The sequence below is a fragment of the Athene noctua genome, chromosome 2 (assembly GCF_965140245.1).
Source record: "Athene noctua chromosome 2, bAthNoc1.hap1.1, whole genome shotgun sequence".
NCBI classification, from domain to species: Eukaryota; Metazoa; Chordata; class Aves; order Strigiformes; family Strigidae; genus Athene; species Athene noctua.
This window is the reverse complement of record NC_134038.1, coordinates 51,763,489-51,787,574: the sequence shown is the minus strand read 5'-3', so window position 1 is coordinate 51,787,574 and position 24,086 is coordinate 51,763,489. Positions and strand designations below refer to the sequence as shown.

The following is a 24,086-nucleotide window of genomic DNA, read 5'->3' as shown; positions in this document are numbered from 1 at the left end:
TGACTGACCTCATTCCAGTATATATCCTGTTAATACAATGAGGGTTCTTTGTGATTCAAAACTTACAAAGGCTCTCTTGTATACAGCCTATGCGATGTTAGTATGATAGGAAAAACTGTCCCTCTCCAATTTATAGTGTTTTCCCTACCAGTAAGCTGACACTTCCTATTTTTTTTTAATCTCCCCCCACCAGAGGGCTCTAGAAAATAGCAATAGGGGCACTGAAAAAGCCTGTAAAACTTGGAAAATATCTGAGAGCAGGCTACAAAATTTAATCTGTATGAAGAACCAATGCTGTGCACATCTATACTTCTGTTTACACAAGAAATGCAAGCACAAGCACTGCATGGGGAACAAAACACCTTTATTTTACTCACAGTGAAATTTGTAAGAGCAACTCTTATTTTCAGGTATAAATGAAAAGGAGCAGAAAGAAATAGAAGTGTTAGGTAACATCACTGTTACCATTAACTGTCCTTAATAGCATTGCTGTTAGACATCATCATCAGTATCTCAGTTATAGGCTAGAGGCAAAAACACATTGTGAGAAGAGTGACTGTCTTGGAGGACTTAACCTGAAGACAAGAAAGATGATGAAGTTGATGGTGGGTTCACACTGACTATTGTCAGCTTCTCTCTCTTAAGCAAACAGCATCTAACATGCAGGTTTATGCAAACGTGTATAACATTTATATGGAGTAGATGAAATTTCTGTCCATTGTCATGTTGGTGTATGGTGTTAAAAAGATATTACATTGTACTAAGAGCCCACATGAGAATTCTTGTGTAAACAGATATTAGGGCTTGGAGATGAGTCAGGAAGAAAGTGAGAACAGGGAAAGATGCAGTTCAAAAACTACTTTTGTTTCCTTGTCCCTCTGCCCACCCAGCCGACTGCAAGCCATTATCTTCCTAGAACAATGTTAAATACCTGATATGTTCTTAAGATGTGCTTATTTCCATATTGGATTACAAGGTAGTATATTTGGACTACCTCTCCCTATGTCCAGCAGCCAGTGGTTCCAAACATACTCTGTCTGAAATTTCTGATGCTCTTTCTCTTACCCATTAACTAATGACTTTGCTTTGCAGCTTTGAAGCTTAATGTTTGCTTGTGGCTTACATGGGGCCAGGTTAGGGAAGGAGGTGAAATACCCCTCGAATTGCCAGTAAGGACTTCCAGGAACAGAGCACCCCTACCCTCAGGCTACTCGGCATCATCTCCTCCACTGTTCTGCCCATCAGCCCACTCGCACCACTACACCAGATGAATTCTTGCTAATAACAAATTGCTTGCTTGCCTGAAGTCTACACTCTATAGGTTTACTGGCTTACATATATGTATAATTGCGTATCAACTGTTAAGAAAAAACATTAATTTTCAGAGTATTTTGAATCTGCTTAGCCAGTCAGAGTAGCTGGGACACAGGCTGCCAAAACAGTGTAAAATTCACTGGGAAATGATCTTCTCACTTTGTTTTTGAGTTGGAGCAGCAAAGAAACATCTCCCACAACTAGGCTTCAGACACTATCCCCGACTCTTGTCTAGACAAAAAGATGACAAAAGAATTCCTGCCTGGCTCCACAACGTCAGAAACAACAGAAGGCTGCTAAAATCCAAGAAAAATTACACTGCCAGGGAAGAAAGTCACCAGGAAGCTTCACTGTTCAGTCTTATGAAACCTGAGCTGAAGAGCCTGCACACAGACAGCCAACACGACTTGAGATGCTCTACAGTGTCAGGAGCACCTGTGTGGGACTGGGAGATGGGACACAAGACTGAAGGGGAACCAGTACCCACTGCAGCAGCTAGAGGAGACATACAAGGCAGATGCACACACTCAGACACATGATTTAAGTGCCCCCAAATTCACAAGGTAGAGAGGAAAACCTAGTCACCATGAGGAAGGAGAAGCATGAACTCACACCTGGCACTCTGCAGCCCTGTATTGGATGTTATGTTGCTTAGAAAAGTTTCCTACAGCAGTGAGAGCAATGTAGTTTGTAACTGACAGTAAGAGTCATCTGGCACCGAAACTGCTCCATCTAGAGCTACATTCCTCATGACCAACATGCCACCTTCGAACAAAGTACAAATTTGTTTGTTAGTAAGAAAGAGACTGAAGTCCATCCAACCATTACTTTACTAATTAAACAGTAAAAATGTTCCATTTGTTAAGGAAATGTTTCAGATTACAGTGGGCCCAAATACAGATGCCATGGATTTATCCAGGCATAATCTTAGCAGGGATCGGAGGTACCCTGAAGCAAAGTAAGCCTGTCCTGCCGGAGATGAAACAGAGCCAGGAGGAACATTCAGACAGTCAAGTCTTTGCCTCAACTAAGATTTAAAAATGCCTCACAGAACATTGTGTTGTAGAGGTTGGATTAGAGAGCTAAAAAAATATTGTCAGAAAGAATTAGCTGGTGCATTATAATTATGGTTAGCAGAATGCAGTTTTTATGACAACGTTGTTCAGCTAAATCTGAGGCTCCCCAACTTTATTTTGACTGACTCAGAAGGCATTAATGCATACCTTGGTCTATCTTTCTACGCTGATCTTTTAAACTCATTAATTAACAGCTTTTAACATTTCTTAATCTCAACCTTGGGAGACAGTGTGGAGGCAGCCTAGGAGCCATTAGAGCATCAGTCCAGGGAGTAGCTGGCAGCACAGCTCTGGTGCTGGAGAGGTGGGGGAAGAGGCAGCATGAAAATTACTTTAGTTTGAGCACATAAAATAGTAATCCAGTTTCCTTACACTACAGGAGCAGTGAGGAGACTACGCAGACCTACAGATGCAGCAGAAGTCATATAGATCAATCTCTGCTGCCAGGCTATGATTTGTCAGGCTTTTGGTGTAGATGAAAGGAAATACTGAAAATACCTGGCAAAGCTTGTCACATGCCACATTGTCCACTGTTATTAGAGTTTTCACATTCATTTGCTCTTGCCTGCTGATTTTTTACTTGCTGCAGTCGGTGATCACAGCCACCTGGCAGACATACATGACTAATTGCAAGGACAAGACCTTATCCCATCAATTTAAAATGTGAAGTGAAGACCCAGGACAGCTACCTTGCCTGCAGGGTTTCAGTAGACCACAGGGGAGGCTCTCTCAAACTAGGCAAATATTTCTTGGAAGCCCCTGTCTCTAATCAGACATTTCTATGTGCTGGGAGTAAAGCTAGCTGTGCAACCCCCACATCTGGTTACTCAAAGCAGCATCTAAAGTGCTGTTTAAGCACTGATTACAGACTCAGGACCAGCTAAACAATTAAGGAACCCTTTTTTGGAAACCAAGAGAGGTTTTATATATGTCTGTACACCATGTATGCTTACATATCACACAGTTAATTTAACACCTAGGAAGTCTCTTGCACCCTTACCTCACACCAGCATACAGTGATGCAACGCAGATCTAGCCCTCAGCCACCTAGCAGAGACCTCTGAAGCAGCAAATCTAGCTCATACATGTAATTTAATAATCAAACAGCAGCCCCACTGCCTACAGAGAAGCTGATTTCAGGCTTACAGTTGCCACTGGTTGTATGTGTTTGCAGGATCAGGCCCACTACAGTAAGTAGCTGGAAATGGGGACAGCAATGCTTTCCACATCTATCAAGAAATACCATAGATGAAGGTAACACTCATGTTTTAGTTTCAGAGTGCAGAGAGATGACACAAAGCAAAACTAAAACAAGTAAAACTAAAAGTAAGAGCTTTTGTCAAAGATCAGCTTTGACACTGAAGCCACAGTACTGAAGGCCTGGTGATTTCAATATACTGAATTTAGTACTGTGTCTCACTAGAGTTCCCGTATTTCCAAAGGCTTTTCCAAGGATTTCCAAAAGAATGCAGGCATATGGTAGGCTCTGTAGACCTTCACAAGTAACTTGGTACAACAGAAGCAGATCAGTAGTTGCAAGAGGTAGTGCCAGGCCCTTACACCAACAATATATGCAGCTGGAGGGTTTTATTTTGATTTAGTTTGGTCCCTGGCCCAAACGTGCATGTGGTTCAAACCTGTTCAGAGGATCAGTCAGCAGTTTGATCTGCTTTAAGGCGTAAATGCAGCTAGACCTAGAAGAGAGCTTCCAGTTTTAGTTCTTCCAGAAATGATATAGTTTGCATGCAAGCAGAAATATCTGAGGTACTTGCTTCAAAACCACATTATCGATCTGAACTAAAACATGAATGCAGGCACAGCCGCAATCTGCCTTCCAGTGAAACACCTCCATGGGAACGTGACGCCCAGAGGAAGTTCCAGTGTTAATTTTTCATAACTGTAAAAAAATTAAGGCCTCAGCTCTGCCCTGAAGTGTTGAATTTACCTGCCGTGGCTGGTTAACCTTTGCTCCTGAAGAAAGCAGCAATCGGATGACATCCAGATAGCCTCCCTGTGCTGCCAGGAAAATTGCAGAAGCTCCATCCTAAGAACAAATACATCCATCTTACACTGTGTTGAAATGATGCTGTTTTTCCACACAAACCCAAACCAAACCAAACTGAATCAAGTTCTCATTCTTAAGCCATTATGCAGTGTAACAGCAGATATACAGCCATGCTTAAGAAATAATTACCAAAATCCAAAGTCTAGTTCATAACAAACTATGGTAACATTTTCATTCAGTATGCACAAGTACTGACTCCCATCATATATCAAACCAAGCATTAAATCCTGGGTCTGAAATAGCAAGAGTCTAGGTAATTGAAGCATTGATCTACATAACTAGAAATTCATTCTTGTACAGCAATATAGGTTCATTTAGCTTTTATATGTTAGTGCAGAAGTGTTCTGCTACATAGACACAAGGTGAAAACACGTTCAAGTACTTTGCAAGACTGACTTTGCAAGACTGGAGACTGCTGCACTGAAGTCTGCCCTTGAGGCTGAAGAAGTGAGTACTGTGCCCTACTACTGTGCCAGCCCAGCAGCTACCAGGCCACTGCTCTAGTACACCTTGTAGAAGAGGCTTCACCTGTAATATAATAATGTTAAAAGTAGCACGTGCAAGACAGAGTATCTCATAGTCCTACCAGAAACCAGCATTTTTCTACAAAAAGCTTGTGAAAGAACAAATTGTGAACAACTATGGGATTTTACTTTTCCTCAACGTGTCTTTCATGTGCAGATGGTCTCAGAATTTGACTTCACAGAAACTTTTTCCTTGGGAAAAAAATTTAAAAGTCATATCTCATTAAGGTTTTTTTGATGAAAAATTTTCAAACAGCATTATAATCCATCCAACCAACTAGAAGTGGAAATCTACATTGAGGGTGGGACAGGTGTTTACCCATCGTATATCCACAGCACTCAGCACAGAACATGCTAGGGCAAGTTTTCCCACATGAATGATCCCCTTCATCTCAGATGTGCAAGTACGGATCTCATGCCAACTCATGCATATGCTTATCACAAAATGCAGGGCATTTTAGTGCAAGCCTGTTGTTGACCTTGTTGGCATATCACCATGTTGGGACTGAATGCTGTCATCTGCCAAGAGATACTGTTTAGCTACTTCTCTTCCTGCAAAACTCAGCACAGACTTAGTGAAGCATGAACTGAACATAGTGCCCCAGGACTTAATCTGGAATGTTTGACCTTGATTTCAAGACAAACAAGAGAGGTGTCTGCTGGCATTATGAATGCACAGCCCTGGGCCCTCTGAGGGGCTGTTTTCTCTGGTTGTTATGAGAGTACATTAAATAGGGTGATGGTTCAGGTCCTCTGCAGGTTTCCTCCAGAGACAGGTATAGTGAGAACACTCCCATCTAGAAAGTAAACTAGGTTGTGTAATAAAAGAGCTCTTTATTGTATCATCAATCAAGATAGAGAACCTTGGGTTCCCTATTACCCAACTATTTTAAAAATTATTAGGTTTTTGTACTTGATTTGAATTGATGCTGTAATGAGAAAGCTGTTTTGAGGCTATAACATATTTCTGCATGAAATACTGTTTAGTCAGGGTATTCTCTTGTCTTCTCCTCTACCCCTCACATAAATCAATTTAAGATTACAACATCTATTTCGATCATTTGGGGAGGACTACTGAAATGCATGCTCGAAATCCCTCTCATTTGGCTGCCTGCCAGTGAAACTGCCACCCAGACACCACTTTGCAAATGCAGCTTGGTGATGGCCCACAAAAGGAGCCAGGCTATCACTTGTTTTCAAGAGATTGTGTTCTTATACTATTAAGCAGCGGCTTCTCACTGGTTTTGTCCAATGGCTGTGAGCAATACAAATATGTCTCTAAATCCAATTGTAAATATTGCTCATTTCCAGGAGAGAGAACAAGGAAGTTATTTTACTGCCTTCACTTCTAGGTAAGTATCTACAGGTGTGGCAGCATGGCTATTTTTAAACCAAGTGGTAACCCCTGGGATTACCATGCCAAAGTATGAATCACTGCCCTCAGATTAGAAAGGTAATTGCTATCTGCACAACAGTGAGGGTAGGACACCCTTCTCTATAAGTGCAGGGTGAGGACAGCACAGAGGTGGGGATGCCCTGTGTGACCAGTGCACAGCTCCTAGCATGCTGATGACTTCTGTAGTCCCTTGGCTCCCATGCACGCTCATGGGAGCTGAGTGTGACAGCATCCTGAATACCCAAACCCCATAGAAATGGCTGAAAAAATCGTATATCCCTGGAGAACGACTTCCTTTTTGTCAGTCTTGAGTGCCCTGGGGTAGGAAAGAGTGATGAGAAGTGGAGGGAAAATATGCTGATTGTTTCTGTTGAACGCTGAAAACCTCAATTTATTTGTGTCTCTGTTGGAGTAAATTAAATCCAGTGCTTCACTGGCTCAATCCAGCTTTCTGTAAAGTCAATAAACAATGTCAGTTCAGCCACTTTAACCATTCTTTGCCCAAAGCACTGACAAGCTAGAGATGCGCAAATACCAAATAACAGTTTTAACTGGTATTTTTAAAAAAGATTTAAAAGATTTTAACTTTACTACTCTTCCTGGAAGAAAACTGATGAACTGATTCTCTAGTACCTCAGAGGCTTTATAGCTATTCACTCTTTTGTTTGCAGTGAAAATCATGGTAGGCATGACATGATCTTTTCTTCAAGGCTAATGGATAGTACAAATCTGATCCAGATTTGGTACGTATCCTTCATACAGATAATGAATCAAAAGGCACCCAAATAATCTTTTCTGATTTTGTTTAGGAATACTGAACTACTTCTCCCAGGATCATGAAAAGCAGACAGTTAACAAAATTCACATCTTAGAAGAGTAGAATACTGTAAAACTGCAACATTTGGCAAATGCTTCTCTTTGCTAGAGCCAAAGTATCTGCTGTTGTCCAACTAACAGCACATTTGTTCCACTACCAGTGTTGTCAATGTTATCTGTGTCAAATAACTCACATAAAGTTGGTCGTGAATGTTGGCACCATGCTTCAGCAGAGTTTCTACTACTTTTGCATGCCCGTACTGACAAGCAGCTAGAAGAGCAGTACCTCCATCCTGTGAAAAGCAAAGAATGGGTAGTCAGGTGAGGGCAGGTGCTGAACTGAATAACACCATAAAACAAGCAAATTTTAAGGCTCTTCAGAATTTGGCTCACAACATTTCTATAGTGACTATCTACTGAATCTTTCATAACTTCAGTATCAAGTCTTGCTCCATAAATCTTTAACCTTGGCTCTGTCACTATAAACATTTTTCTCCTGAGATTTTTTTTTTTTGGTGAGGAACAGAACCAAAAATATTATGCTTTTTGTTCTTTATCTTTTGCCTTCCCACTGTTCTCTTCACAACTCCAAGCTCCTCCATGTCTTCCATTCACAACCAAGTCCCTCATCCTTGCCAAGCTCTTCCACCCACTGGAGGATAGCACACCTTTCCCCTGCTCCAAAGCCATCTAGCCTTTTTTGGCCAGAACCTCATGCCCTTTCGTGCCCTGCCTCCCATCTGTTGAGCGTTGGCCTGAAGGAGAGTAGGGAGGATGCATCTTAAAGCATGCTAGCTAACTGTGGAAGCGTGCACCAGACCAAATCCATGACCATCAATGAAAGCCATGTTATTTCTGCTGAAGAAGTGATCCTTGCAGGTAGGAGCAATCCCAGGTGGTTATAGTTGCTGCACACCTCCACTAAAGGGAGACCTAAACACATGCATCAAATCCCACCTGTAGAGCCACTCCCTTGGGAGCTGTCTGAGAAGGGAAACACCTCAGTGTCGCTAATGACTCCCAGCCAGCTGAAACCACTAAAACAGCAAATGTGTGTCCTGCCATCTTGCTAAATGCACTATTCCCACTCAAAAATTACCCTTATTTCTGCCACTGATATGGAGAGGAAGTTCATATCTTCTGCTTGGGATGGCACCATGTCATCATGCAAGGATGACAAACACCCTAAGTCATCCACAGCAGGTCTTCCCTCTCCTTCCCTCCCTTCTCCTGGTCTCAAGCCCTTCCTCCACAAGATAAACTATCTAAAGATTTCACATAAATGGCTTCTAGAGCTGTTATTAATGTGGGCAAGAGACTGTTTTCCCTCAGACTTGTTCTTTGAAATAGCTTCAATGTTTTGTCTGAAATTTTCCCCATAGATCTCCACAAGATAAGTTACAGCCCAAATGGCCAAATGGATCTTTTACGATGGGAAGTGCCAGTCAAATTTATTAACCTGTGGTATTTCATGCTCAGAATAACCTCATGAAAACTCAGGCTCTGACATGACTGAACTAACCCACACGGACTGTCTATAGCTGCTCTCAAAAATTCATATTCACCCTCCCTATGACAATGAAAAGCAAACAAGACTTCAGTGTCAGCAAAGTCACAGATGTGAAGTTGTTATGTAACAATCTAAGAATTGCATATTAATTCTGGATTATTTGAGTAAATATACTGTGTAATCGGGTCAGTGGAATTAAGTTACTTATTGCTACAATGAGTCATTACACTTTCCTGTCAAATTAAACTACCCTAATTTGATTGGAACTGCTGGAACAAAACACAAAAGCAACCGCAATGGTTCCTGGATTAAAAAAACACCTTATACATGCTTAAAAGACAATGGCAAAAGCTAATAGCTTCGTGAAACCTATTTCCTGTTTTCAATCATTTTGCTTGAGTAGTGAGTTACCACATCAAAGGGCTACAAACAAAAAACAGTGACATTTTTAAAGACTGTTTCCCCAAAGGAAACGGAAAGAGAAAGTTTAATGAGTTAAGAGAGAAACTCTGCTATCCAGATTGCAGATCCTCTGCAGCAAGGCAGGGAAGGATGACTTAAGCTTAATGAAGCTTAAAAATATTGAGGTTCCCCACGTGGAGGGTAAATAGACATGCTCAGTTAGCTGCATATGGGAATAGTTTGTTTGCTTTATGGTCTGGTTTTTGTTTTCTAAAATTCTTGTGTTCTTCACAAACTCCTGTTATTTTAAGAAGATTGGTTATTAACATATCTTCTGGAGGGAACCAAATGACAGGTCCCAAATAAAAATCAGGCCGGCAAAGCTAACTGCAGTTAGCATAGTGGGGCTGATGCTCAGCGCTTGGAGTACAACTGTGTACTTTGGGAGATGGCACAGCCTGGGGTTTAGGAAGGGAGACTTTTCTCACAGAATATGTCTAAGTGTCTCAAAAGGGTGGTCCTGAGAAAGTGTTTGGTTGAATCCAGTGAACCGTTTTAGACAGATTTTTTGAAAGAATAGCACATTTCCAAAATATACCATTTAGATCTTTCAGCCTAGAGTGACCAAGTTTCTTAGATCACTCTCTTCAGAGTCCAGGGATCTGAAAAAAGCATTGGGTGGTCCCCAGTTCCAGCTGCCACCCTGAATCAAATATTTACAGGGCAGAAAGAATTCGGTAACAACTCCTTGGCTCAAAGATTTGGTCTCTAATCAGGAAGACAGCTGGGCTCTAAGACTTGCTCTACCATGTATCTCCTGTCAAGCTGAATACATTCAACAGAAGAGACTGGGATTCATTTGCATGGCTCTGTAGTGGGGCTACCACTGTGATAAACAGAGATAGGTCTTTCTGTAAGAAAGGAAAGTTGGGGCCAGGAATCTTTTCCACTATGCAGTAAAACAGAACTCACTTAAATCAAGGAATTGTCAAACAGTGTGAAGGTCCATGGTTTCTCAGGAGGAGAAAAACTCAGCCTGCTCTCACCTGTATTGGGCTTTCATCTTTGTTTATCTTACATTTTCCCCCAGCAAGTTCTAGATGGAGACCTCAGTGCTTTACAGGCCATAGGGAAGACATAAGAGTTACAAAAAAAGAAGAGAAAAAAGTAGTAAATAACAGAATTTTAACATCCCTTTCAGCCATGTGATTCCCTCTTTCCTTTTTGGCTTCAGCTGAGATGAGTAAAAAGCTGAAGCAGCATCTTTGGTACTGCAAGCCTCTTGAAACTCTGAGCTGGGCAGCGAGTGGGAGCAGGAACGCGTGAGCAACCACAGAGGCGCTTCTAAGGCTGCAGTGGGCGGGAGGCTGGTGGTGCAGCTAAGAGAAGGCACAGCACCATGGGTTTATTTCTTACCCATATCCTCTTTTTTCTGACACAATCTAGCTTCTACTAATTCTTCACTGCAAACCCAGCTCAGATAGGAGCCAGTTCTCCCAGCTACTTCTGCAATTCTTCCTCTGAAACCATTTTTCTTATTCCCTCACAGTCTGTCCTCCCTACCAGCTGCACAGGCAGCAGCTGCCAATCTCCCATGTAAGCACTTGGGACAGCTGCACCCGATAAAACCCTGCTATCTGGTGTAGACTTCCCTATTTGGCTACCTCTTCCTTCACCTCTGTTATCATCACCTGAAAGTAGTTTAGAAATACACACCGTTTTATCATCTCTGAAATATGCTATAAGGGAGGGGAACTGATCTTCTGCAGTCACCACATGCTGAAAAATAGCCTCTGACACACCGTTTGACCTACAGTATGGCTCAGAAAACATGTCACCATGAAGACCCTTTTAAGAACCCACATGCTTATAACATGTCTCAGAGTAAGAAAAGAGAACGTTTCAATTTCTGATGCATACTTCTAAAGATGTCAGACTGGGACAATACAGAACAGTATTATTGACTAATATGTATTTTATAATATATATAAAATAACCTTCAACAGTACTATTTATTCTCTTCACAACATTAGCAATTACTGCTAATTACTTTATTATACTGTTTTAGAACATGTTTGTTTTGCCTGCCATAGTGAATATCAACTCTAATGATACAAGGAGTCACAAGTATTAAAAGCCTATATTGAGATCTCCAGCACTCTTTACCTATGAGTAACAAATGTAGTAACTACGATTTACAGAGAGGTACATGAAAAAGAAGATGTTGGGCTTTGCATTTCCTTTCTTTAAAGTCTCTGTTTTCTAGGATACATTCAATTTGATTTCTTATTTCAATTTCACATCGTCATTTATAATAGAAAGTTCTTTGAAATTTGACTAATTTTGCAGTCCCCTTTAAAAACATGCAGGATCAGCCACATCTTTTCCAGCGCTGGTCCCAGCTGAGTGCCTTAATTGGAAAACGCCTTATCTCTGACCCAAAAAGGCATATTTTATCAACTATATTGTTTCTGAGGCCTGGGGAAGATGGAGGAGCCTGTTATTTTAGTTGTCTATTAAGAGAATGATGGTTTGATGGATTAATTCCTAGCTATGGAAGCTGTAAGCATTTGGATTCCTGTGTCTAGATCCTCATTTCAGAAGAAGAGCTTCAATCCCCAAGCAAGGAATGAGTGAAAGAATGAACATCGCAATTTCCAGGATAGGGCCCAGTATTAATGATGAATCTAGCAAAGCCCTCATACTACTGTTCAGAGAGAGCAGATCCTTTCAGCAAAAAGGGCATGGACATGATAGCTAACCTCAACTTTTTAAACCAGTGTCACTTTCATCTTGTACAGATTCATTCTAACCGAGCTATCCTTTGTTCAGCTTCTAAGAACCTTTTCAGGCACTATAGCTTGTGTCATACTGTGAGTGCTGAAGTGACTGATACACCTCTTGAAAAGGTGATGAGAAGGAGGGAGTGCTTGGACAGGCGTGTTTGATGCTACTAGAAAAAAGCCTCACAAACACATCACAGGCCAGTTTTTCATGTTATGTCCCGTAGGAGTTGATGTTGTCTTATGACCAGCTCAACTGGAAGTGGCAGAAAACTGGCCTTGAGAGGAAGAGAAACCTTCAGCTTAAAAGATACTTAGAACTGGCACATGGGCCAAGTCAGGTCTGAATTCAGAAGGGGCAGGCAGGAATATGGGTGCTGGGAGCAAAGTTTCAAGGTGAGCAACAGTAGAGCCCAAACCTGCATTTGTCCAAAGATGGAAGCCATTAGGAGCAGCTGAATCCAGGAATATTTTTCTTATCATTTAGATCTTTACCCCCTTTTATCTGCCCTCGTGACTCACGTCAATATATTTTGCATGTGTCACAAAAGATCATAGATTGTCATGAAGAATCAGACTATTTTGAGCCTGCTGTTCACTTTCTGGGCCAAGTCTTGGCCTCTTCACAAATTCCTAGTTCATAGGTTGTGGAAAGGTTTGGTGAAAATGTAACAGTCCCTCTAGACAGAATAAGGTACTCAGCTTCTGTCTTCCCTCCTTATCAAGTTTTCTGCATTCATCACTTTCCCTCCCTCTGCAAAAACACTGCCCAACTGCATGCTGAACTGCAGTGAGTAGTCCAGGCTGTTCCTACGCCTGGGATACCTTTGCTCCTTCAGCATGTCTTTGTGGCCTTTTTATAGGCTAGATGACTCAAAGGACAGTGTAAGTTCACTCACCCAATTGTATACAGCTGAATGCAAGAGAAGATGGTCCTTTGAATCTTGCAACCCTCACCTGTACTCTGAAATAAAAGACTGAGAAGCAACCCTTATTATAATGTGCAGCTTCTCCCAATAACTCTGTTCCTCATGAGATTATCCAGCACTTCAAAATCCAGCTGTTGTATTTAACATTGCAATGTCCTGCACCGCCAAGTTCCACAGCTGCACTCTGTGTTGTGTTAAAAAGCCACAATTTCATTCATGTTTTTAAATTTACTGATTGCTGCTGTGGTCAGAGAGTTGCTTTCTACAAGCATAGCTCCTTGGAGTACTGGAATCCTACTTCATGGGCATGTGTGGACTCTGGCCACAAAACCTCAGGATTTTTAGTCCCTGGAGCGTAAGGAGTTGAGTCTCTGATGTTCCATCAATTCCCTTAGTATTTAAAGCCTGTATTTCCAGGGAATCTGGAAAGCAGGTATGGGTTGAGGGAATCATTGAAATCACAGAATATAATACATTGAAAAGTTAGTTCCAGTGGGGTAAAGAACTATCCCTTTGCCTTCAAACACATTGGTACGGATCCCAGGGTGACTGGCAAGTATCCTCCCGAGATTATGGGAATGCTCCAAAATGTGGCCAGTATGTCAAGAAGAATATTTAATTAAAATATGTTGCTTTTGGTTTTGTTTGCTGAAAGCAGAGGTGCTATTACTGCCTTGAGCAAAGAAACTGTCAGTGATGAACTGCTGTTCTTGATACTGTTCGCCCCATGACGGGTAATGAACTAGACCCAGGCTCTGCCGTCTGTGCTTCTGGCTATTCTAGGAAGATTTTGAAAAAGAACCTGCCTGAACAAAGAAATAGAAGCTCTGAGGTGCATTTCGTCTTCTTGTCACAGATGCATAAATGTGAATTTAGGGAGGACTGAAGCCATTATACTCTTATGTGTCCTATGGTGGTATGCAGAGACATCACAATGTAGATGAAATATCAGTCTATGCAAATGAAGTACATATACAGCTAAAATGGGATCCTAACTAATATGTACAAAAAGGCCCTTTCTTCTTGTATTGGAGGATGGCTTAAGAGGAAAGGCTGATATCACTAGTAAGGGACTGATCTTTGATCAACTTATGCCATTAAGTCTAGGTAGTAAAAGCTATTCCCAAGTTAATATTTTCACAATATATTGTATTACTCATATTAGTCAGAAAATATTCAAGTGAGAAAATCCTTTTATCATCTTTCTGCTGCCATGTCATGTTTCATGGGAATAGGAAAAAACAGCCTTGGTTGTCAGAATGTATCAGCATGCAAAAATAGATCCATCATCTTACTTTATTCTTAAATTCAGTGGAGGCTCCAAATTCAAAGAGAAACTTCACTACATCGTTGTGGCCTTGCTGTGCAGCAAAGAACAGAGAAGTTGCACCTGACTGTAAGGAAAGAATGGATTAAAAAATCCCCAAACACATAACACACTTGGCCAAAGTACAGATGTTACAAATTAAAAGTATTGAGCACGGTGAGTTGAATACCAGCTGCAAAGACATGATGATTTTGAGGACTTCAGAGGACACTAGGTATCTTAGGTCAATTTTGTCCTCACTGCACTGACAAATCTGTCCAACATCATACAAGTTTTGCAAGGGGCTTCTACATGGAGTTTCTAATATGGACCTCTTAGGATTCACTCACTTCTACCCAGTCACCAGATCGGGAAAGCAAGCCCAGAGTGAGAAAAGAACAACAGAGGAACAGCCAACTTGAAACCAACCCCTACTCCACCTGCCACCACAACCTGAGACAAATAGGAGCATGGGATGGATTTCGATCAAGGTGTGGAAAGACCAGGGAAGTGGTTATTTGGTACAGCAGAGCTCCACCTTGCTTGACTCTCTGCTGACCAAATGTGACTGCTGTTGGCGTAAGTCATCCTTTGTCTCTTGCAGCAGTAGATCCCCATGCAGCCAAGCAGCCTGAAAACAACTATAACCAGTCCTACAACTCCTGCTTTCCCTTAAACTCACTCAAATACTGTTATTAACATGTGAGTAAACCAGGACCCAGAAAATGAATACGTAAGATTTTAATGGCTGGACAGAAGAGAAAGGGAAAGGAAGAGGATGAGAAAGGGAAGGGCAGACAGACAAGCAGGCTTTCCTGACTTTGGGCTCTTTCATCCCATGTAGAATGTTCAGGAAAAGAGAGCTACACATGAAATTCACTCCACTGCCAAAAGCCTTTACAATAGCACATGGCACCTTGAGACAACTTCAGAGCACCCTCTCCCAGATACAGTCATGGGGCTCTCACTTCCCTGAGCTTCACAACAACTTCAGAGTACAACAGCACTGGTTTGAGTATGTGGATTTAATTTCAGAACAGTGCTGTTGGTCTTTAGGCCTTAAACTGCATCTGTTTTGCTTTCTCTCTGCAACAGAGTGGTTTTGGAGGATTTCAGTGTTTCTCTTTTTGTTGTCTTGCTGAATCAGTATGTCTTGAATAATACTCAAAGGCAGCTCTATGAAACTGTTCTCAACTTTTCCTTTTGTTGCTGCTTTTCAAGCAATATTTACGTAAGGAAAGGGACATGTTTAAATACATGTTTTGTTGGAACAGGACCCCACTGACAGACACTGACAATCATGGTTAGAGCAAGTTTAGGCCAGTAAGTGCAAAAACATATCATCGAACATGGCATTCACTGACTCAGTAACTTGCAGATGTCAGCATGAGATTAATGCTCTAGTTCCAGGTTACCAAGCAAAGTGAGAAACATTGGCTTTCATTGTTAAAGTGACGAGCGTACAGACCAGAGAGGCTGCAGGTACTTCTTACAATCATTTGCACAGAGTATGAGGGGAAGGCACTTTCCCAAAACTAGCTAATGACATTGTCCCTTCCACAAGCATGCATGTCATGGTGCAAGAGATGACCTGAATGCAAAGCAGAGATGCAGGGAAGAGTATGGGTGATTAAGCTGTGTGATCATTAGAGATGACTTGGCTCAGACTAAGAGGTAGAAACTCCAAAGCATACTGAGTCAAAATAATCCCCAGGGCTAGCAATGGTATCCACTCAATTTTAATGACCAGACTCTGCAAATCAAAAGATAAAGGACTTCTCCTTATCATTTATCCCATTCAGAGAGCTGGAAATTACTGTGCCAGTAAGTAAAACTGCAGATGCATAAATGGTGTAACCCTGGAGGAGTTACATCTCAGATGTAACTGCCCATGATCAACCAGATGTGCTGGAAATCTTTGATGATTTATTTATAAATGTAACACTGGTATCTAATTTTCTATTATAATCTCCAGACATCTGAGTCCTTGACCCTGTTTATACATGCACTGCACAGCAACTGAGAAATAAGCAATTGGCAAAAAGCAACAGACAACACTCTTCTATTGTTTGTAATAAACCAATGGTCACTTAATCAATCCCTGTTTGAATGCAGAACTTCTCCTACCTCTCTCTGCAGATTGATATCTGCTCCTTGCAACACCAATTCCCGTACACAATCTATGTGGCCATAGTAAGATGCTACCATCAGAGCTGTAGTGCCAAGCTGGAAGAAAGGAAAAACAAGTCAGTATCTTCAACAAACACTTTCAACAATGAATCAGGCTGTCTGGAAGAGACAGCACCTCTTCTGGAAAGCTGAGGATCATTGAAAAACTTGCTATAATTTAAAACTTACTATCAAGAATACTTTGAAAATAAGAAATTAGCAGCTGTTAAAGCAAAACCATTACAGACTTGCCTGCAGTGATCAGGCCTGACTGTTCAAGTATGTAAGCAATGACTTTGCCTTATTGTCCCAAAATAAGTGCAACAAGAATAACAAGAATGTTTTTTGTTTATACGCAGCATTTTTATCAGAGATGTCAAAAGACCTTTGCATCATTTTCAGAAGAATAACCTTAGGCACAGGAGCTGAGTGACTTGGCTGAGTCACTTAATTCTGAGTCATAGTCAGGAGTAAGGTCCAGGTGATTTGAATATTAATTCCCTATCTAAATGATGAGAAAAAACTCACTCTGTTACTCTTCCCATTACATGAGACAACTTTCCACACCAGAACTGTGTTCAAGTTCCCTCAGCACATCATAAGGTCACTGCTCCAGTGAACCAAGTAAGATTTAAATTATATGCATGTGGTGTATGGCCAATGTGTAGAAACCATATGCATAAGGTTGCATCTCATCCTTCTAAAACATTCATGCACACCAGTTCAATTTAAAGAAGGAAGACGACATTACAAAAATGAAGCATGCAGCCTTAATCTGACAAAAATATTTTAGTCTAGAAAATGTGTATGCCTGATGTAATTAATAAATCAGGGTATTTTATATTGCATTGTAAAAATTCTTGATCAAAGTTATCCATCTTTTGAGAAAAAATGAGCAGTAGTGGATCTTACTTCTTTACATCAATCTCTGCCCTATTTATCTCATGCCCCCATCTGAACATTCTTCCCTCCCTATCAGAATGACAGTCATAGCATTAGCTCCAGAAGTACTGTAGGAATACTTGCCTACAGGACAAAAATGAAATCGAAATTAAAATTAAAAGACAGCTTGAAGTCCATGGGCTTAGAAAATTTCTTGCACTTTGAAAATATTCAAAGTGAGAGAAGCTGTGGCAGGTTCATGTTTCAGGTTGGAAGTGGCACTAATCCTATACAACACGGGCACAACTCTCAGTAAATCAGTGCCAGCACCAAAGAAAACTGGGAACTTCTCAACCTTGGTTTCCCTCTGCTTTTTGCCATAGCTTAGTACAATCAAGCACCTCTCCATACGTTGTAGGCAGAATAGCAAGACATAGCCATTATCTGTGTTTTAAAGCTATTTCTAATCTCAGAACTAATTGCAACCCGTGCCAATTACAGATTACAGTAAGGAAATCCCCATGAATCCTATCTGTCACGTGTCTGGGCTTCTATTTGCTTGGTAACCTTACTCTGTCTTCCTGCTGGTGCCAAGTCCAGGAGATACCGGCTGGGGGAGGAAAATGTTAGGCCAGCAGTTCTTCTAATTATGAGAGCTCTGCTAGCTGACAGAATCATTGCTACCTGGGCTCAATTGAGTTGACTCTTCACCATGATCTATTACTACAATGACATTTTCTTGCAAAGAGAAGCCCGAGGTGCTAGGATCTCTGTTTTTAATGTCAGCACCACAAATAACTGTGTAAGACACATTTTTGAGCGCTGGCAAATTCCTAACCCCTTGCCACTGATGTAAATCATCATGCTATTTTATCTTGAGTTTCAAACTTGCTTCCTGACAAGAGAAAGTTTTAAATCACCCCTAAGTGCCATAAGACTCTCAAATGTCTCATGTTAGATCCCTGCCACACCCTCAGTGTAGTGGGCTATGGAAAGCTATCTAAAATCAGTGCCGTGGATATAGGTGCTTTGTGTGCATACACTGTCTTTGCAGTCCACATCTACTCGCCCACTGTTCAGCAGCAGCTGGAGAAGAGCCAGGTTTCCTTTTCTTGCAGCCCAAAACGCAGCATTGGCAAGTGGTGTTTCTTTCTGGTGAAAAAAAAACCCAAAAGGCAGAACTAAAACACATAGGAAGGTACACTGGACAAACATGCATGCAAATTCTACGTTCAAGGCAAGCAAGTTTCAGCTTAGTGTGCTGTTCTTTCAAAACCAGACCATGGAAGGGAAGCTAACGTAATTTCTTTGTGCAATTAAAGAGATCAGTCTCCCTGTGCTACCTCATGTTGTTTCACGTCTTCCCCGTGTCCATGGCAGCCTATGACTCTTAGCTTGCTTGCTCTGTAATGAGAGATGACAATGCCAGTCCAGATCCCCAGGGAAACATCACAGAAAACAACGTGCTAACTGGTACCTGTATTGTCTGCTTCTGTGGTGGGGCTGGGCACAGTTAGAGAGGCTGAATCATCCTGCTGACATGTCCTGCTGCAGGATGGGTTTCAGGTTAGCTCTCTGCCATCTCCTTCTTTTCTGCATATAGAGTCCCAATACAGGAAAAGTATCACTCATGCATCTCTCATAGTGTTTGGTCTGTCTCCTCCCTGGAATAACATCTTGTAACTGTGGGCACTTGAGATATCTCCTGGGTGATGCTCCAGAAAAAAATGCTAAAATCTTGCTGTCTATAGACTTAGGGATTCATTTACTAGGTATGCAAGGCAATATGTAAGGCAAAATTGGGAAGCTGAAATTTAGGGAACACAGGCCATTGTTAAACAAAATAGTAGTAATATAATAATCTTTCGAGACTTTCTTAGTCCTAGAAACAATGCCACAGTGTGACTTCTGGGTAGGTGCAAAACATGACTGCCCAGCATAGGAGAAGGACAGCAGAAAGACACAGACTTTTCTCCTGACCTCCTTATCTGATCCATGCAGGCAGCTGCCAGAAGGCTGCCCTGACAGGTAATCACTGCAACATGTAAAGTGTGGAGGGGAAACAACACTGTAATGGCAACAGCACTTATTCTAGAGCAGGCTCATGCCACTGATTTTTTAGTAAGGCCCAAAACCACCAACAGTTTAGTAAAGCATCATTGCACCAATAGACATCTTAGACAAAACAGTGTCAAAAATACCCGGGGGCCTTGCTCTCCAATAAATCCTTCCTTCAGGATAAGACAGAGTGCAGAGTAGATATAAAAGTCAATCATTCTGCTTCAGAAAATGTAATACACACTTCTCCATGTCTAAATGTCAATGCACACGTGTAATGTGGTAGAGAATCAGGATTGAATGGTTTATGGTTAATACTTAAAATGCATGCATAGAGCAGAGTTTAAATTGCTTCCTTCTCTGACATGCAGGTAATAAACCTCGCAGAAACGGCAGACACAGGACCAATCTTGTGTGAATCTATCCCAGATCTATTGCACTTGAGCACTTTCCATGAGTTGCATTTTTAATATTGACAGGTTGGAAAACTGGCAGCTGTTTGAGATGAGAGAAGTTTCAACCATTCAATAAATTATAAGACACCTCCTATAAATTGATAGCGGTATTTCTTGTACCAGCACACACAGGAGCAGAAGTCTGAAAACTTCAGCAAGTGCAATAGGCTAAATTCTGATCTACCTTTTACAGCTAATACATTTTCCCTGGTGAATCTGTAGATAATGTTGATCAAAGCAGAGCTACCAGTTTATACCCTCCTTGCTGGCAACACAGTAGTCCTACCACTAAAATTTTAGGCAAAAGCAAACAACTAACCTAAACACAGTGGCCCATGTTGCCCTTTTTGTTCTGATTTATTAGCAGATATTTATTTGTAGAGCTGGTAGTTAGGAATATTGTCTTATTGTCTTTATTATGATATTCAGTGGAAAGCAGGAGAAAGTTATCTAGACCTTACAGAATGGGAAATCAAATTCCTTACCTTTTATTGTCTCACTCTATCACTTAAAGTTTTAGAAAGCTTTCGGTTATGCCAATATATCCATACAGGGAGAGATTTATTTCATCCAAACTGGTTTTCATTATGAAGGCACAGTAGCAATGTGACTGCATTTTATTATGCCTACAATACAACAACACCTTTATTGATCAGGTAGGCAGGAACTGGAATCAATATTCAGGAACTCTTTACCTGTTATCATCAGCTTACATCAGGAGAGAATTAAGTTGCCAGTGTTACCCTAGTCTGGAAGTAGGAGTCCAAAGTCTTTAGCATTATGAGTCATAAATTCCTATCTCTTTTTTTCCCCTGTAATTCTTACAATAGCTCTCCAGCAATGTTGTCCTCATACTTTGGATCAGACCCAAGGAATGGAAGAATTTTCCAGTGCATCAAGGACAAAAAATCAGGTTTTTCCCGGTGGTGCTTTTGACCCAGTTTGGAATGTATTATATTATATTATATACTGTATTATCAGTACTTGTATTTCCTCTCATGCCCTCACGTTGCTGGGGAGTCCTTGTATAAAAGTAGAATATACAGCACACTCAGACCATCAACCATGTAGTGATTAGATAATAAAAGCAAACACAAATCTGAGTCATTTTACCTGCTAAGGTAAATAGAATGTACAAAATCATTCAGATGATCTGGGCACCCTACAAGAACAGCCTCAAGGAGTACCATGTGGTAATTTCTCTTCAAACCAAGAATCTGTACCTCTATGCACTTCATTTTCAGGCGGTATCAACAACACTGACATCACTGGTAGGCAAAATATAAGACACTATTTAGGGATTAATAGAATAATTTTTGAGCAATAAATGGGTTTTAAACTGCAGGAGGTGACATAAACCTTGACTGCTGTTGTTCAGTTATGAACTCAATCCTGTCTCATCAGATAGTTAGGGGGAGGTAACGTTGAATTTCAAGAGATTAACTGGATACAATTTTCATGTAATTCTTATTATAAAGCTAGTCTGCTCCTAAAGCTTCCTTAAAGTAAACAACTGATCCTCAGCATTGACAGTCTGGGAACAGAACATAATAAATATCTGAAAAAGTGATTAGCTAATAGCTTTGGTGAAAATGACATGTTTCATTATGTCATTTGCTCCAGCATCAGCAACTTTCAGGATACAATTTCCTCCCCTTCATCAATATCGTTAAAGTATTATTTCAAACTTTGTCTCTGCTATTCATTTCAGTTGTTGATATGCTTCTCCAAGAGCCCAAAGATGAAAAGCTGGCATTATATTCATGCTGTGTTGACATTAAGCAAAAATACTTATTCAAAAAATGGCCTAGAGGAAAATATATGTTATAAATCTGCCAAGAGCATTTTTATGCAGGAATACAGAAAAAATAAAATGTGATTATGTATCTGTATGTGTCATCTTAAGAATACTGAGGGGGAAAGTATTTAAATGCTGTGATCAGCAGCTCCCACTCCCTGCTCTACCTTTGACTTACTGTTTGCAGAGAAGAGGCAGGTCACAGTGGGGGAACAGCTGAGGAGGAAGACTACAGTTCTTAAACGGGGATCTTGAAGATGAAAGAAAAGAGGCAATAGGCAAAGAGAAAGAAAACAGAGGAGAAAGAGAACACTAGCTCAGCAGCTTGTTCCTTGTACTGTTAAAATACAAGGAAATTCCCCTTTCTTTCTCAGTTTCCAAACTGATGGAAAGGAGAAATTGAGTAAAAAGTTTTAAGAAGAACTGGAAATCAGGATCAAGAACAATGCAATGGAAAATGTTAATGGGACTTCAGAGGAAAGAGAGAGGACTTCATTTGATAACAATGCATCTTACATGAAGGATCCTGATAAAGAAAGGTCATTCAAGATATACATGTAAATTTAGACAGGCAATAGCTTGTAGAAGAAGAGACGGTATTCATATGTATAGACAGTGAGAAAGAAAGATAAATGCTACTTCATGGTTAAGTAGAACAGTAAGATGAATAGACAGGAGAATAGTAACATGAATAGACAGCAGCAAACAGAGATGGCAGGAATCCAAGGTAAGTACAGAGTCTTCTAGGAGAAGGAGAAAATGCCAGGCAAAAAGACAGAAAAGAGAGAAAGCAGAGAGAGGTGGGGGCTGCGGTCTCCAGAGGGAGAGGGAGCAGGAATTGAGCTACCTTGAATGGGAGTACTTGAGGAAATAGAAAGTGAGTAGAGCACTGAAAAGGAGCTGATAGTGATGGAACAGAAAAGAAGACCTGCAAGACAAGGTAAAAACCCAAGGAGGCCACAAAAGGAGAAGGCAGCAAGAAAAAGGGGCTGGCACCACCAGGCACATAGGGCTGGCATCCTTAGGGTGGGTGCTTGTCAGAAATGAAGGTGGGAAAAAACTCAAGAGACATCATGGAGGGACATTCTTACTTAGAGACAGTCTAAGGAAAAAAAAGCAGGCATGAAACCAATGCAGGACCGAAAAGGGGATGACCACAGAGATTTCACTACCCAGCATCAGGCCAAGCTGTGCTGTGAGCAAAGGTACCCTGCTCCTTGCCACATCAGGGCTTGAACTGCAGGTGGGAACCACCTGCTGCACCACCATCAAACGACAGACACGATGCCATCGCTGCAGCACGAGCGCTCCCGGGGAGCGACACACTAGCAGGAGTGAGAGGCAAGTACAGAGAACGAGCTGTCAAATAAAGCAATGCAACACAAGCAACATGGCAAAGGACTGGCACTGAGCTGGTGATCAATAAGAGAAGGGCAAGCACAGCATCCAGAAAGTGCATAACAGGGAAGAAGATGTACAGCTAGCATAAATACTATCCATTAGCATCAGTAAATTGCTGCTAGCTTCTCTCTTTGCCAACTGATTTTTTTAATCCTGTCATCAAATTAAAAAAACTTATTTTCAGGCAATCTTTTGAAAATGACTGCTCTTGTCTGGTTTTGGATGGAAAAAGTACAAAAAGTGACAGGAATCACAGACAGAAAAGGGAATGAACCAGCCAGGCTTCAGTGGCCACGACAGCCTGAACGAAGAGCACGGATAAACGCTGCCTCCCAACTATTACACAACCAGCACTAGCAGAAATGATCGGAAAAGTGAAGAGGAGGCTCCTGACTGCACCAAAGCGCACAGCGCTGAGCCTGGCCACCCTGAAGCCGGCGTAAAAGCTTCATGGAAGCTTGCAGTTTATGTAACCCGAACCACGCATCCTTTTGGGATGTCAGCGCTGGGAAGCACCCGCTCCATCAGCTGCCACCGCAGCACTCCCAGGGCACCCCATAGCCCGGGAAGGACGTTTCTGTCCTCTTTCCTTCCGCCCTCAAACACCCCATTTTTTCCTAAAAAACATAAATAAATCCCTAAGTCCAAGAATATAACGGAGCATTTCTCAGGCTGCCGGCAAGGCAAGCACAAACGAGAGGCCAAACGCGCATCCCCCCCCCTCCCCGCCCCAGCGCCCGGCTCACCTTGAACGACATCCTGCACATCGCAGCGCCCCGCCTCCGCGCCCCTCCGCGCTGCTCCGCGCAGCTCCGCACCGATCCGCGCCGATCCGCGCCCCGGGGCTGCGCGGGGCCGGGGCGGGGCGCGACGTAGGGCCGGCGCCTCCCTCCCGCATGACTTGATGCTCGTGGGTTTCTGGCTGTAATTCCCCTTTGAAGGCTTGTTGGGGGAGAAAGTGGGGGGTGTATGTGTGTGTAGGGATTACTTATTTATTATTATTAATTATTATTGTTTATTATTATTATACTAAATCAGCGGGCACGCGTCCTCCGCAGCCACCCACACCCCCTGCTCCAGCATCAGCATCCTGAGAAGCAAGACCCCACGGTGGGCACCCACAGCGCCTCCTCCTCCGGTTCAGACCTACAGGTGTGGCCTCCACTGCTCAGAAAAACAGCACAGAAATGGTCCAAACCTCA

General features: G+C 41.7%; 1 protein-coding gene across 4 annotated transcripts in view; it reads right to left on the bottom strand.

Moving 5' to 3' along the window:
• ANKRD29 (ankyrin repeat domain 29) overlaps nt 1-23,738 on the bottom strand; it is a 33,488-nt gene extending 9,750 nt beyond the window's left edge. For 3 of the 4 annotated variants that reach the window (XM_074897749.1, XM_074897751.1, XM_074897748.1), the window contains exons 1-6: nt 23,631-23,738; nt 18,214-18,324; nt 16,249-16,347; nt 14,111-14,209; nt 7,386-7,484; nt 4,336-4,434 (exon numbers count right to left, since the gene is read on the bottom strand). In XM_074897749.1, the coding sequence (XP_074753850.1) occupies nt 4,336-4,434; nt 7,386-7,484; nt 14,111-14,209; nt 16,249-16,347; nt 18,214-18,324; nt 23,631-23,651 (528 nt within the window). In that variant the 5' untranslated portion in view covers nt 23,652-23,738. The remainder of the gene's footprint in view (nt 1-4,335; nt 4,435-7,385; nt 7,485-14,110; nt 14,210-16,248; nt 16,348-18,213; nt 18,325-23,630) is intronic. The other variant, XM_074897750.1, reaches the window with a different exon arrangement.
• Nucleotides 23,739-24,086: the final 348 nt, after the last annotated feature.